The sequence below is a fragment of the Rhinatrema bivittatum genome, chromosome 2 (assembly GCF_901001135.1).
Source record: "Rhinatrema bivittatum chromosome 2, aRhiBiv1.1, whole genome shotgun sequence".
NCBI classification, from domain to species: Eukaryota; Metazoa; Chordata; class Amphibia; order Gymnophiona; family Rhinatrematidae; genus Rhinatrema; species Rhinatrema bivittatum.
Genome location: NC_042616.1, coordinates 59,787,594 through 59,803,246, shown reverse-complemented (window position 1 = coordinate 59,803,246; position 15,653 = coordinate 59,787,594). Strand labels below are relative to the sequence as shown.

Below are 15,653 nucleotides of genomic sequence, written 5' to 3'. Positions count from 1 at the left end.
ATCAAATTTGCAGATGACACAAAATTGTTCAGAGTAGTTAAATCACAAGCAGATTGTGATAAATTGCAGGAAGACCTTGTAAGACTGAAAAATTGGGCATCCAAATGGCAGATGAAATTTAATGTGGATAAGTGCAAGGTGATGCATATAGGGAAAAATAACCCATGCTATAATTACACAATGTTGGGTTCCTTATTAGGTGCTACAACCCAAGAAAGAGATCTAGGCTTCATAGTGGATAACACATTGAAATCATCGGTTCAGTGTGCTGCGGCAGTCAAAAAAGCAAACAGAATGTTGGGAATTATTAGAAAGGGAATGGTGAATAAAACGGAAAATGTCATAATGCCTCTGTATCGCTCCATGGTGAGACCGCACCTTGAATACTGTATACAATTCTGGTCGCCGCATTTCAAAAAAGATATAATTGCGATGGAGAAGGTACAGAGAAGAGCGACCAAAATGATAAAGGGGATTGAACAGCTCCCCTATGAGGAAAGACTAAAGAGGTTAGGACTTTTCAGCTTGGAGAAGAGATGGCTGAGGGGGGATATGATAGAGATGTTTAAAATCATGAGAGGTCTAGAACGGGTAGATGTGAATCGGTTATTTACTCTTTCGGATAGTAGAAAGACTAGGGGGCACTCCATGAAGTTAGCATGGGGCACATTTAAAACTAATCGGAGAAAGTTCTTTTTTACTCAACGCACAATTAAACTCTGGAATTTGTTGCCAGAGGATGTGGTCAGTGCAGTTAGTATAGCTGTGTTTAAAAAAGGATTGGATAAGTTCTTGGAGGAGAAGTCCATTACCTGCTATTAAGTTCGCTTAGAGAATAGCCACTGCCATTAGCAATGGTAACATGGAATAGTCTTAGTTTTTGGGTACTTGCCAGGTTCTTATGGCCTGGATTGGCCACTGTTGGAAACAGGATGCTGGGCTTGATGGACCCTTGGTCTGACCCAGTATGGCATCTTCTTATGTTCTTATCCTGTTTCCGATAGAGGCCAGTCCAGATCCCTAGGAAGTATCTGGATGATCTGAAAGAGCAGGTCTATTTCTTATTGCCCACACCCAGGGATAAGTGGTGCCTTTACCCAAGTCTACCTGGCTAATAATTTCTTATGAATTTTTCTTCCAAGAACTTGTCCAGATAATAAGTATTAGTAATAGTTGTTTGTTTGCATTAAAAGATAGGATTCAGCTGTCCATGCTGTATTCATATTTACTTTCATCAGTGTGCTGCTGAATGGAAATTTGAGCCATTTGATAAAGATCAGCGCGTCCACGCTCGGATTTATTTGGAGTTGTCATTGTGAGAATGGCTACAGAAGATGCTTTCAGGAATTTTATCTACATCTTTTCTTCTAAAAATCTTGATCTTGTGTTTTGTTATTGCTGACTGCAATTTAGCCTAAAATCAGATTTGGTTGTTACTGCTTTCACACTCACACATGCCCACCCCCCTTAATTATTTATTAATCAGTAGTCAAAATCAAAAACCATAGAATCATAGCCTTAGAATGAGCTGCAATGCATGCTCTTATCACTTAACCCTGCCCAAAGTTAACTGCAAGAGTGTGAACCAATGAGCTGATGCTGTTCCATGGGATCCACATCCATCCGACCTGCCTACGCCAAGACCCGGCGGAGACACTGAAGGGCAGTTTTAGGTCTCTGATTCTAGAGTAAGGCCTGGGAAAATGGGTCGAAGTCTACCTGCTGTCACTGACTCTCGGTGTAACTTCGGATTATTTATTTTACTTTATTCATTTATTTGTTAGGCTTTTATATGCTGTTGTTTAGACTAGCCATCACAACATTTCAACATTTACAAACATTTCAAACGTATACAAATTCCTGTAAAATATATCTAAACAAAAAAAAAATGTGATAATAAAACACAGCAATGAAAACATAAAAGCATAGGGGTAGATTTTCAAAGGGTTACGCACGTAATATACACGCGTAACCCTTTAAAAACTCTCCTGCGCGCCGCCGAGCCTATTTTGCATAGGCTCGGCGGCGCGCGCACAAGCCCCGGGTCGCGCGTATGTCCCGGGGCTTTGAAAAAGGGTCGGGAAGGGGGCAGGGGCGTGGCACAAGTCCAGGTGTGGTCCGGGGGCAGGACCGAGGCTTCCGGCACAGTGGCTGTGTTGGGGGATGGTGCGCCGGCAGTCAGCCGGCGTGCGCAAGATACGCCAAATACTTGAGATAAGGTGTGGGGGGGGGGGGGGGAATTAGGTAGGGCTGGGTGGTGGGTTAGATAGGGGAAGGCTGGGGGGGGAGCGGAAGAAAAGTTCCCTCTGAGGCCGCTCCGATTTCAGAGCTCTTCTGCTTGACTTGCGCGCGCTGACCCTGGATTTTATAACATGCGTGCGGCAGCGTGCGCATGTTATAAAATCGGGTGTACATTTGTGCGTGCCGGGTAGCACGCACAAATGTACCCATGCACTCCTCTTTAAAAATCTACCCCAAAATGTAAATAAAATAGTCTGTAATAAAAACATAAAAAGCGCTATGCAAATCTATGGTCTTAAGAACAATTAATAAATCAACTAAAAGTGTGCAAATTAAGTAAAAATAGTCTCTAAAAATTGTGGCAAATGACATTGTCACATCATCTCCCTGAGTAACCACTTTCTCGGTCAACAAATTTAAAACTGTGCTGTGCATTCATTTCTATTTTGTGTCTATCTAAAAACCTTGGTATATCTGTTCTTCAAATTGTAAGAGTTTGAGAGCAAAGAACTCCACTTCTACTTACCTCTCAATTTGCTGTACTAACAATTATGTGATAATATTTTCAGTATACTTCTATTATGAAGGTACTGTGGAGGTTACAGTGAATGGTTATTGGGGAAGAGATATTACAATTTCAGCTTAAATTCTACCTTCATCCAAACCTGGAAGGAGTTCTACTTTGAAAATGAAATGTCCGCTTCCTCCTAGAAATTGAAACATCATTTATCCTGGCAGCCTGGTGGCAGGTGCCGCATGCCGCCTTCTACGAGATCCTGGCTTCTGCGCTTCTGCTTGACTGGTGCTGGGGATGCAGCGGAGGCCGTGACCACAGCTTCGAGTTTCAGTCAATGCATGACGGCACCCAGTGGGCAGACCAGAGGTGCACAGCTGCTGGCCGAGTTCCTGAGGGAGGCACAGTCTTGGTCCCAGGCTAAAGGCGGTTAAGGCTATGTTGGCGGCTGAGGGGGGGGGGGAATATATAAAAATAGGGGGGAAACCCCAGGGAACTTGCAAATGAAGGCTCATGGCACAGGCAGTATCCACATCCCAATCCCCAATCAAAAAAAAAAAACACCTTTTTGCCACTGCTTTCAGCTCCTGATCTGCCTCTTCCCCAATCATTCCCTTGTTGTTCAACTAATTTCACAGCTGTCGCAGGACATGTGTGTTGTGGCCAGATGATGGGCTGTGTGGGGCAGGAGGCATCTCCTGTATGTGCTGACAGTTATGTACAGTAGCGGTAACAGCAGTCATAGTCAGTCACTACCTTCTTTGACTGCAGCTGTTTGGCTCTGAAATTTTCCCTCTGATAAAAGTTTCTATTGCAGATTCTACCACAGATTCCACTGTGAGCAGGCCACCTGCTGAAGGAGAGGGGCAAGGAGAGCGAGCGAGCACATGCTAGCTACACATCTTGACTGCATTCTGTCTACAGGAGCCGTGTCTGCATGCAACTCACCTCAACTAGCAAAAGCAAAGGGTCCTTCCCTCATCTTTTCCCGGGGCCTGTTTCCTTCCTTAGACTTTACAAAATAGATCCACTAAAGTAGCCCTATGCTCAAAGACTGCCTTGTTGACTCGACTCTAAGCTCTACTGTGCTAGGACTGTCTCCCCTCTCTCTGTGTATCATGTAGCACTATACAAAATGTTTAGTAGGAGCCCAGTAGAGGCTGGAGGTGCATAGGAGGAGGGAGTAGTTTAGTCTTTGCTTTTACACACATCGGGCAAGCATACCGAACAGAAGTGTACTTCTCGGGCACAGTCCGCCCTCCTACCTCCTTGTACAGCAGTCTCTCGGTGTGACTTTGAATAAGTCGCGTTATCTTCCTGTGGAATTGCTTTCATTATACCTCTTCAGTAGGGCTGTCCATTTGCTTTCTCCGGTGAATTTTAGGGAGGTTTTATTTGCTCGTGTAATGCAAAGGCTAGAGCGCCAAACGGTGAAACAGGGGATCCCAGTCTGATTTCCCTGTGTGCTGCTCCCTTTGGATCTTGAATAAATCACTTCACCCATCTGTGCTCAAACAACAGAGTGTGTAAGCTCTTTGAGGAAGGGACGCTGTGGTCACGTGAATGGTCTTGTCCAACTCTGTGTACACTGATGGCTCCACGTGACAAGGCAGTCCTGCCGGAGCCATCCCTGAGAAATACTGATCATCATTACATTTGGAGGAAGCCTTCCATTCTGAGGGCATGGTCTGCAGCAGATGGACCATAAACTTAACATAAACTTTAAAAAAATCACGCATCCCATAGTCCTGCTCAAAATTTCCTTCAAAATTAATTTTTATTATTGATGAGATAAAAAAAACCATGTGTACACAGGCAAGGACCAACCAGACACTGGGCAACGAGTTCTCTTGTATCAAGTGCAGAAAACATTGGATTCCTGTATCGCACAAGATGTAATCAACAAGGGCTTCATAAAACAGGACGTGCTTTAAATCACACACTGCTGGCTTTCTTTTTCCAAATATATCCTGCAGATGTGTTCTCCTGGGGACTACAAGGTGCAGGTAATACTTGTAGGGGTTGTGGATGGATGCCAGCAATTTGGGCTTCTGCACCCATAGCAAGAAAATTTAAAAAGGACCCCCATTTATACATAGTGCCTCTACCGTAAAAGCTACGCTTCTCTATTGCATACACATGCCAAAACCTGCGAAACATCTGCTGTGGAGCTTTTTGGGTTTTTTTTAGATTGCTCATTGCAATGCATTCTGGGAATTGGGAGACCAAGGCTTCAAGACCCAGAACACTTACAGGCTGATGCAACAAAGTGCGTTCAGCTGAACGCACGGTTTTGCCCATAGTTAACATGTAGTACGTTTTGTGCAGGTAACATTACTCCTGCTGCAGGAAGGCGTTTTACCTACACAAAATGTGCGCTGGCTGAGCACACACTTCCTTAATGCTAGAAGCTTCACTCCTGGTAAAGTTTACTGCTGGGATTCACTTCCCTACCTGTGATGGCAAGCGGCAGTGACTCAACAGTGTGTTTATTTTTTAAGTTTAATCATGGCCAGCTAGCCGACCAAGAGCACAACAAAAGTTATGTTCCTATATTAGGTGTACAACAAAAGATCGGCTTTTATACACTCTCTCCCATTCAAGCCCTCCCCTCCCGAGTTAAAATGTGCATTCAGCCTGTGCTGCCCGCTCATTTTAACTCATCGTATGCACATCTTATCTCCAGATGCAATAACTAACTGCATTGGGAGTAAAAAAAAAAAAGTAACTTGTGCATTAAAACTGTGCACTGGGGCAAGATGGCCACCACACAGAGACATGTAGCCATTGAAAAATATAGTTTTACGATTGCGATTTCCTTCAAAATTGATTTCTGAGAACTGGAAAATGCCACATACTAAACGCAAAGCAAAACTGCGAGAAAATATTACCTCTACACCTTTGGGCTCGACGAGGCAGCCAAGGATTGAGGAAGCATTTGGAAGAGCATTACACCCTGAACCGGAAGCGGGAGCTGCAGGCGAGACCAGCAGAGAGCAGCTGCAGGCCGCTATGGCTGAAGAAACATCCCTGAGCCCCGGTGCGCCAACTAAACCAACGCCACCAAGGGGGCCCCTAGGGGGAGAGGGGGAAACCCAGATTGGACTGATGTCGGAACAACTTACATCGAGGACACCGGTAGCCCAGAGAAGCAGCGGTTTGGATCCGAGTGCTTCGGCGAGCCAGATACAACATGGCTCCAGGGCCCGGTTGGAGGAAGAACAACAAGGAGATGGTGTTAGGAGACCTCTTGAGGTAGGAGAATTGGAGCCAGAAATACAAATTCAGCTTCCTTCTTTGCTGGAAATGCCAGTTAAGATTACATTAGAGGAAGTCTGGAAAGTGTTAACAACGTTGAAGAGAGCTATAATGGACACTGGTGAAAGGTAATCAAAGTAAAGCACAATTTCAAGAGAAGGCTATTACTGAAATAGAAGCTAAAGTTAAAATGACTGAGTCAGAGGTAAAAGATGATAAAAGAGGTTCAATGTAACCTGATAAAATCAGATATGATTATGTTAAAGAAGATTGATTACTTTGAGAATGAATTGAGGAAAACAAACTTAAGAATGCTTAATTTTCCTCGGACAAGATGGCTGCCAGCAAAAGATCTATTTAAGAGCTATCTAATAAACATATTAGGGTATATAGAAACATCATTGCCCCTGATTTCAAAAATAATTTACCTGCCTTCTAAACAGGAAAAAAAAGATCAGGAGGAAAAGTCATCTGATAATCTTTTGGACATAATTGAGAAATCCTATGAAACTATGATAGAGGAGAGAGCCACGCTTTTGGTCACATTTGTGCAGCAAGAAAATAGAGATAAGATCCTTCAGTTATATTTCCGAAAACAACAACAATTATTCAATGGAAAGCAAATTAGAATGTTTCCTGATATCACAAGAAAAAATGCAGGAGAAAAGGAAGGCTTTTCTTTCGATGAAAAATGAAGTAATGGCTAGAGGTGCTAAGTTTTATCTTAGATTTCCTTGCAGACGTATAATTGTATATCAAAATAATAGATACATTTTCACCAAGGAGGAACAGCTGAGACAGTATCTGGACTCCTACTCATGAAAACCTCTAGAAAGAGTTGGTTTTTTGAGAAAGGTATAATTTCTATGCAGTTTTCTTTGTAATAAGTTCAGCATAATCTGCTTTAATGTATGCCCCCTGCGAGTTCCTATAATACTCAGATAAGATAATTTCTTATGTTTTTGAATTTTGGTATAGAGAAATATGTGATTTTTTTTCTTTTTTTTTCTGATTTTTTCTATATGCATTGGTTCAATGTAATATTGTGAGAATTTAATAAAAATAGAATAAAAAAAAAACCAAAAAAACTGTGCACTGAATTTCAATGCATAGGTTCTTAATGCACAGTTATTGCACTGGCCAGTCTGTATTTTACCCACAGATACAAAATGAGAGCAAAGCCTTTAGTACATCTGGCCCTTTAATTCCAACTTATCAAGGCATCTTTATTTTTAATTGTGTTAGTTCATTACTGAATTCTTTACAGTTCCATTAACCTTCTGACAGGTTTTACTGATGAATACTGAAACATTTTTAGAAAATCAATCGATATGAATCAAAACATCACATTAAAGACCTTTCCTGGGCACTGGTAAATTTAATATTTAGTCTCATGATGCATCCTTTGTAATCCTGGTCCATCACTTCACATCGCGCCCAGGGGAGCATTATTCTCCGCCTTAACCTTGCGTCCCCTCTACCAGCCTCTGATGGGTGTCCATGTGGCCACAACCTTCCCTTCTGCATGGACGTAATAGATGGAATGCATTGCTGCTGTTGCGCAGGACTGCAGAACCCAACAAAGAGAGGACAAGATCAGCGGCCTCACAGTATTTAGGGAAAAAAGGTGAATATTACATGAAACTCCCCACACCTGGGGTGACGAGGAACGTGCTCACTTCACATGCATTTTAACCAAATGAAACCTAGGATATGATGGCACATGAGGACCATAAAACCTGTCTGGCTAATTTATTCTTGTAGTACCACAAACCTCCATTTGATCTCCATCTTTCCCTTCACTCCTTTGCAGCTAAAGATCCTCTGTGCTTATCCCATGTGGGGTTTTTATTATTATTATTATTATTATTATTATGATTCTGTTACTGCTTTTGCCTCCAACACCTCCACCAGGCCTAGAAAAAAACGGCCTGGAAGAGCCTGAGCAACTTAAATCTCAGAGGTTAAGCAGGATTGGCTCTGGCTAGTACTTGTATGGAGGAACCACCAGGGACGAGCAGGGGCCATGGGCTGCGAGAAGGCAGTGACCAAGGTCTGCAGTATTCTACCAAGAAAAGGTCACAGGGAACATGATCGCTCAACTCCGAACAGCGGGCGCAGAGAGGACAGGAAAAGCAAGCATATCTCCACTGAGAGATTGTTCCTGGTATCCACTTTTCAGGGAAAAAATAATTTCTGTTACCCAAGTCTATCCCTCTGAGCCTCACATCATGACCTCTTGTTCTAGAAATCCTTTTCCACTAAAGAATGCTTGACACTTTCACATTATTTATGCTTTTGTGGTATTTTAATGTCTCTATCATACTTTTCTTCTAGGTTATACATATCTAGGCCTTTGGCAATCCTTCTCCAGACTGCCTCTGCGCTGTCTTTATCCTTTTGAAAGGTACAGCCTCCAGGACTGGACATAGTACTCCAGATGAGATCTCACCAACTTGTCCAGAGACATTATCACCTCCTTTATATGCTGGTTATACCTCTATGTAACCTAGCATGACTCTGGCTCTGGCCACTGCTTTGTCACCTTGGGTTTATCAGATATTGTCACCCTGATATCTCTCAACTGAATTGTTTGAATACATTGATGTCTCATCACACCCATTGTATACTACTCTTGTGGATTTCTATACCTGAAATATACAACTCCTCAATTTTTTATTTTTTTTTTAATTGCACTGAATCTTAGTCACCATACACCTGACCATTCTTCAAGCTTTCTTAGATCCCTAAAGTACCCCTCTGATCGCCCTTCTTTCCTTAGAATGGACTCCATTTTCCACTAGTCTTTGTTGTCTGCCACTCTTATCAGTTTCTACCGCAGTCAACCTCTTTGGGGACCAGTGTCAAAAGGATTTGCTAAAATTGTACCCTGAGCTGAGCCATCTCTGTCCTTAGTCCAGAGAGATAGGCACAGGCAGGGTAACACTGAAGGCTCCAGGTCTCTCTAAAGACTGCTGTCCCACAGTTATTACACTGTACTACTCCCATCATATCTACTACTTTTATTTCTGTTTTAATTAAAAAAGATATCTAACACTTTTTAAAGCTTTTCTTTCCTAATTGCCCTTTATGACTCCTAGGTCTATGTTCTAACCTATATTAACACAAAACAATCGTATCACTGGTCAATAATTCATATGAATAAATCTTGCCAAGTATATGTAGGCCCCTCACTCTGAGGGTCTGTCAAATCATACAGACTCCTACATAGGTATGGGGCCACCTTGCTTTAATTATACCATCGTTTTTAAAATTTTTTGAAAATTTTTTTTAACTTTTTTTAAAATGTCAAACAGACTATTCAATGGTCAGCATTCAATGGTCAGCATTCAGTCATCGCTTTTCATAGCACAAAGGTTTCAAAAGATACGAGAGAGAGGGAGACCAGCCAAAACATGGGAGCAGATGAGTATTGATGGTTCCTCTCGTATCTTTTGAAACCTTTGTGCTATGAAAAGCGATGACTGAATGCTGACCATTGAATGCTGACCATTGAATAGTCTGTTTGACATTTTAAAAAAAGTTAAAAAAAATTTTCAAAAAATTTTAAAAACGATGGTATAATTAAAGCAAGGTGGCCCCATACCTATGTAGGAGTCTGTATGATTTGACAGACCCTCAGAGTGAGGGGCCTACATATACTTGGCAAGATTTATTCATATGAATTATTGACCAGTGATACGATTGTTTTGTGTTTGTGGGTTCACAAGTAAGGTACGCTGGAATACAGTGGTGAAAGGGTAGAAGTTTGTGATTGCTAACCTATATTAAACCAGCAAATAGCACAAATTATTTGCTGATTTTAACATGGACATTAAAGAGGGATCAGCACAAGAAGCTAAAGAGTTGAGATCCTATAAGCTGAACCCCCACCTCTGCAGACAGACTCAGTTATATATGACAAGGTTAACCTCTGGAGTAAAGGAAATTTGGTTCTTACCTGCTAATTTTCATTCCTGGAATACCACAGATCAGTCCAGACAAGTGGGTTTTGCAGCCCTACCAGCAGATGGAGGCAGAGAATAAAAACTTTTCAGGCACTGCTACTTAACCGAGAGTGCCACCTGCAGTCCCTCAGTATTGACCTGTACCCAAGCCAAGATGATTACTTCCCCAAACACCAGGGATTTCTCCCTCTAGACCGAGCTGAGAAATAAGTTGGAACCCCCAACAAAACTGAACCCTCATGTTAGGGCAATGAAAAAACTTCCAATCTCAAAATAGCTTAAAACTATGTACAATCTTGCTCTATTTATGCATCACTCATTCAAATTCTGCATTACCAGCAGCATCCAGAAGCGGGAAAAGTCTTTTGTAATAATAAGGGGATGGGAGTTTGGACTGATCTGTGGTATTCCTGGAATGAAAATTAGCAGGTAAGAACCAATTTTCCTTTCCTGTTCATACCCTAGATCAGGCAGTGGGATACTGACACACCACCCAGGAAGCTGCCTACACCGACAGACCCTTACAGATATAGGCCAAAATAATTGCCTCCTTCAACCATCTTGCAATCGTGCTTTTCACCACTTTGCAACCCTTCTTTGGTCGACTGAATAAAACAAAGAGAAGGTCTGACCTCTGAAAGTCATTTGTCACCTTGAGATACCGTAATAGGACCTGATGCATGTCCAAAAGGTGAAGCTCTCTTGCATAGGATGAATCAGACGTCAGGCATGGAAAGCCCATCAATTCCACTGGTCGACATGACTTTGGGCAAAAAGGAAGGCACTGCAAGCAATGAGACTCCGTTGTCCGAAATCTGCAAAAAAGGATCCCTGCATGATAAGGCTTGTAGCTCTGAAATTTGCCTAACCAAACAAATCGCCACCAGGAATACAGTTTTCAGGGTAAGGTCCTTCAAAGATGCTCTTCTTAATGGTTCAAAAGGAGGCCCACACAATACTCGAAGAACCAGATTAAGATTCCAAGACGTAAAAATTCTATGAAACGGAGGACACAAATGCTTTGCTCCTTTAAGAAAACATACTATGTCCGGATGAGATGCTAACAGCCATCCTTGAAGCCTCCCTCGGAAACAGCCCAAGGCTGCTACCTGGACTCAGAGAGAATTATAGGCTAAATCCTTTGACAAGCTATCTTGCAAAAAGGCCAAGACCTGGGCAATGTTCACCTGCAAAGGATCAGTGTCATGAACTCCACACCAGGACTCAAACACGCTCCAGACTCAGACATACGCCAAAGAAGTAGAAGACCTAGTCTGAAGGAGAGTAGTAATCACCGGCACTGAATACCCCTTCAAGCAGAAGTGTCGCCTGTCAAAAGCCAGGCCGCTAGACAGACGTGATCTGCCCGCTCCAAAAAGATGAGCCCTTGGCATAGCAATCCCCTCAAGTGACTTAACTGGACAGGCCCGACTACCGCCAGCTAGACTAGATCTGCAAACCACGGTTGGCGCAGCCATTCTGGCACCACCAGGATCACTCTTCCTGGATGTTGTTTGATGCACCATAACACTCATCCTACGAGCGGTCACGGGGGAAATACATACGGCAGAAGTCTCACTGACCACAGCTGATCCACAGCATTGATACCTTCAGGGAAATTCCCTCCGGTGACTGAAAAACCTGATCGCATTCTTCCACGTTGCCATGAGATCAAACTGGGGCTCGCCCTACCTGTGCCAAATGAGGTAAAGACCTCAGCTGACAGCTCCCATTCTCCCGGGTCCAGCTGTTACCTGCTGAGATAGTCTGCCTGCCTGATGTCCACACCTGCCAGGTGCGAAGCTGCTAGTATTGCTAGATGACGCCCCTGCCAGGCAAAGAGTTCCTGAGCCACTAATCGACTCTGCGTTTCACCCGCCCAATCGATATAGGCCACTGTTATCACACTGTCCGATAACACGCACACCCCTGAATCTGAGGAAGTAAGACCAGTAATGCCCTGCAAAATGCTCTCGTTTCCAGACGATTGATTGACCAGGATTCCTCCACCGGTAATCACTGCCCTTGGGCTGTCAGTCCCTGACATACCGCTTCCCAACCACCGAGACTGGCATCTGTGGTCACAACCACCCAGTCCGCAACCTCTAGATCCTCTCCTTTCCCCAAATTGGGATGTGATAGCCACCACGAGAGACTGGATCTGGATTCCTCTTGGAGTGGCAATAGTAGCTGAAATCCTCCGACAGGAGCGCCTTCTGAAGAGGTTGCATGTGAGCAAAGACCCATGGCACCAATTCCAGAGTAAAGGCCATGGAACCCAGCACTTGTAAATAATCCCAGACTTTGGGAACTGACAGATCCAGCAGCCGAATCACTTGTGACTGCAACTTGACTACCCTCTTTGGGGTAAGAAACACCTTGCCTGAGTGTCAAATCGTGCTCCCAGATATTCTAGTGATTGAGACAAATCCAGGTGGCTCTTCGCTAGGTTTATCACCCAGCCCAGGGACCTTAGACGCTCTGTAACCCATCGAATGGAACAGTGACATTCCATTTCTGACTTTGCCCGAATGAGGGATCGCAGGTGGCACTCTTGGTTAAGTAGCAGTGCCTGAAAAGTTTTTATTCATCTGCTGGTAGGGATGCAAAACCTACTTATCTTGACTGATCTGGGGTATGAACAGGAATAGGGATATTGATCCTTTTATTTGTAGGTTACTAGTTCAATCTAGCTTAGCCAGTAGGGATCAAACTAATTCAGTTCCTTTGATTGGCTAGATACAAGTGCCTTGGAGATTGGAAGCAGGGACCTTCTGGAGACTTTCTGTTGAACCTCATGGTCCATTTCATTGTTACATAAGAAAGTAAGGAATGACGTGCTGGGTTTGACCAAGGTCCATCAAGCCCAGCATCCTGTATCTGACAGTGGCCAGACCGGGCAGGTTGCAAGTATCCAGCATATCCCCTGTTATTCGCTCCCTGGGATAACTTTAGTGGCCTCTGACGCCCAAATCTCTCCATGAAGTTTCAAACTATCAAACTGGAAAGGCATCCTTAGCAAACCTTCCCAGTCTCATTATAGCTCTTTAGACAATTAGTAGAGAGAAAAACACCATAAGTATTTGGGTAGACATGTGGCCAATGAAGGCTTAAACAAACAAGATTAATGATTGCTAACAATGCCAAAGGAATGGTTCTTAGTATGCTGGCCTCTGTAGAGGGGGAGACAAACAAAGATTAAATCACCCCACAAAGCTAATATCTCAATCTATTTTCTTGGGTGATTTTCTGTTAACACACTGAATGAAGAGCGTATTTCCAAAATAGAAGTACAGATAATAACATTGTACTTACATGCTTGAGGGCAAATCAGCTCGGCTCATCATCCCTTTATATAGCCTAAGGTTCTTTTCTCTGGAGAACTAGAGTTCTCTACAGAGGTAGAAATCAGCTAGTTAATCAATATACATTTTGGTTGATGTCATTATCAGAGCCTTAAGGTGGCCATGCAATGAAATGGCCATACTCATAACCTGCTGTATATGTATATGCTCATAACTCTGGAGTCACACTTACATGATAAGGAACCAGGGACAGGAGGCTTCCGAGAGGGAACCTACTGAAATCCAGTTGACCTGAGATAGGTTCAATCCGCCCATGTTCCTGAGTCATGCCCACCAACCTGCAAGATGAGACAAAGGCAACAGCAATCAAATCTGGATGAGCTCTCGGTCTAACATTTGAAAATAACAGTACATTAAATATATATTTACAAAATACATCGTGTTTTTCTATTAGACAACAGCTTTGTTCTCAGTGTTCTGAAGGGGAGGTGTTTTCATAGCTCATGAATGGTAAAAGCCACGAGTTAGGTGCGAGTCCTTGTGATGTTACTGGAGAATCATCTCTTTTCATCCACCCTCCTGGGGGATCTCATTGATTGATCAGAGATGGATCGTTATGTCATTGAATTCCTGTTCTAATAAGACAATCTTTCTTCAGTAATGCGCCCTGGATTTTTCTATAATAAACCCACAGGCAGTAGTGTGACTATATCTACTTTTGTCAAATTGGTTTACTGACTGTCAAAATGCGACCTCTCAAGCCTCATAATATATACCATATAACTACCTCAGGTCAGCAGCATTTTTTCCTTCTGTTTATTTCTAGTGGTTCCACTCTTCTTACTCTTTCCAATGCTTACTCTCCCCAATCTTATTCCCCCTGAAAACCATAAGCATCAAATTCCACTGTCTATATTTTCCACCTCCCCAGCAATTCTCTCTTCTACCTCATAGATTGCTCTCAAGCTTCAAAATATTGTAATTCTCATCCAGCCTTCACCTCGCTTCTGAGATCATCTTTTGCTTGTCACTGTCACTGCACTCTTCATCTCCTCCTCCTTTCAGCAGAATTCTGGCCTTCCAGCTGCATCTGTGTATGTCCTCCTGTCACCCCTCCAATCTTATCCCTTACCCGCTCTCTTTCTTGTCTCTTCCCTCCCTTTCTCCTGTTCCCTGTGAACACCTGCTCTGTTTCCAGTAAGCCTGCCTACATTTGTGACCTCTTTTATCTCTCGTTCCGCCATCGTATTTCTTTGACTTGAGGCTTGGCTTTCCCCAAAGGATTTTGCTTCCTATGCTGCTGTCACGGAGATTATGGGTTCTCCCATATACCATACTCGGTAGGCTGAGGCAGGGCTGTCAAAATGCTACTCTCTTCCTCCTGCAGGTTTCAACCCTTCTCCCAGCTCAAGCCCACTCCTTCATTTGAGGTCCTCTCCATTTTTTTAGTCCATTTTGACTATCATCTATCATCTTCCTAATCATCCTCCTCCTTCTTCCTTGCTGATTTTGATTCCTGTCTTCCCCTTCCCTTATTCTTGGGGACTTTAATGTTAATGACCCCTGTGATTCTTTTACCTCAAATCTCCAATTGTGCTGTATGGCTCTCGCTTATCATCAAGGCCACTGTCTTGACCTAGTCCTTTCTTCAAACTGCCTTTTTTCAGGTTTCTCCACCTCTGCTCTTCCCCTCTCTGACCATCATCTGTTAACTCTCACACTTAACCACCCTCACTTGTGGTTTCGTCCAGTTACCCTCAGGAATGTCAAGAATATTGGTGCTTGTGGTATTATTTCATCTCTCCTGTCTGCTACAAACTTGTCAGGGCCTGTTGATAAGACACTTTCTTGTTATAATACTAAACTCTGCTTTGGTTACTCTTGCCCCACCCCTCCCCCTCTGTAAGGTACCCCAGCCTTGGCTCACCTCCAGAGTTTGTTTCCTATGTTCCTGCATCCACTCTTTAGAGTGTCTCTGGATGAAGTCCCATGCTCATATTGACTTCATACATTTCAAATTCATGCTCACCCCCTTCCATTTTGCTATTACACTTGTCAAGCAAGATTATTATGTCCATCTGACAAACACCTTTGCCTCCAACCTTTGTTGTCGCTTTGCCACACTAAACCCCCCTCCTTAAATTGCCTCTGCCTCTCATCCCCCCTTCAGTCTTTGCCCAGACTCTGACAGACTTCTTCCATGAAAAGATTCATGAGATTAATCCTGAATTCTCCAGCAGACTGTTTCCCTCACACACACACACACATACTTCTCTCACCTCCTCTTCCCTTGACCCCTGCCACACTTTCTTCCTTTTCTGAAAATTAGAAGAGGAAACTGCCCATCTTCCAAACTTATTTTTATAT

At 43.2% G+C, this 15,653-nt stretch overlaps 1 protein-coding gene across 4 annotated transcripts in view; it reads right to left on the bottom strand.

The window, feature by feature from the left end:
* Positions 1–4,513: 4,513 nt before the first annotated feature.
* The window catches only part of LOC115084002 (D-threo-3-hydroxyaspartate dehydratase-like), a 205,280-nt gene continuing 194,140 nt past the window's right edge, over positions 4,514–15,653 (bottom strand). For all 4 annotated transcript variants that reach the window (XM_029588236.1, XM_029588233.1, XM_029588235.1 and 1 more), the window contains exons 7-8: positions 13,519–13,624; positions 4,514–7,580 (exon numbers count right to left, since the gene is read on the bottom strand). In XM_029588236.1, coding sequence (XP_029444096.1) covers positions 7,491–7,580; positions 13,519–13,624 — 196 coding nt within the window. In that variant the 3' untranslated portion in view covers positions 4,514–7,490. The remainder of the gene's footprint in view (positions 7,581–13,518; positions 13,625–15,653) is intronic.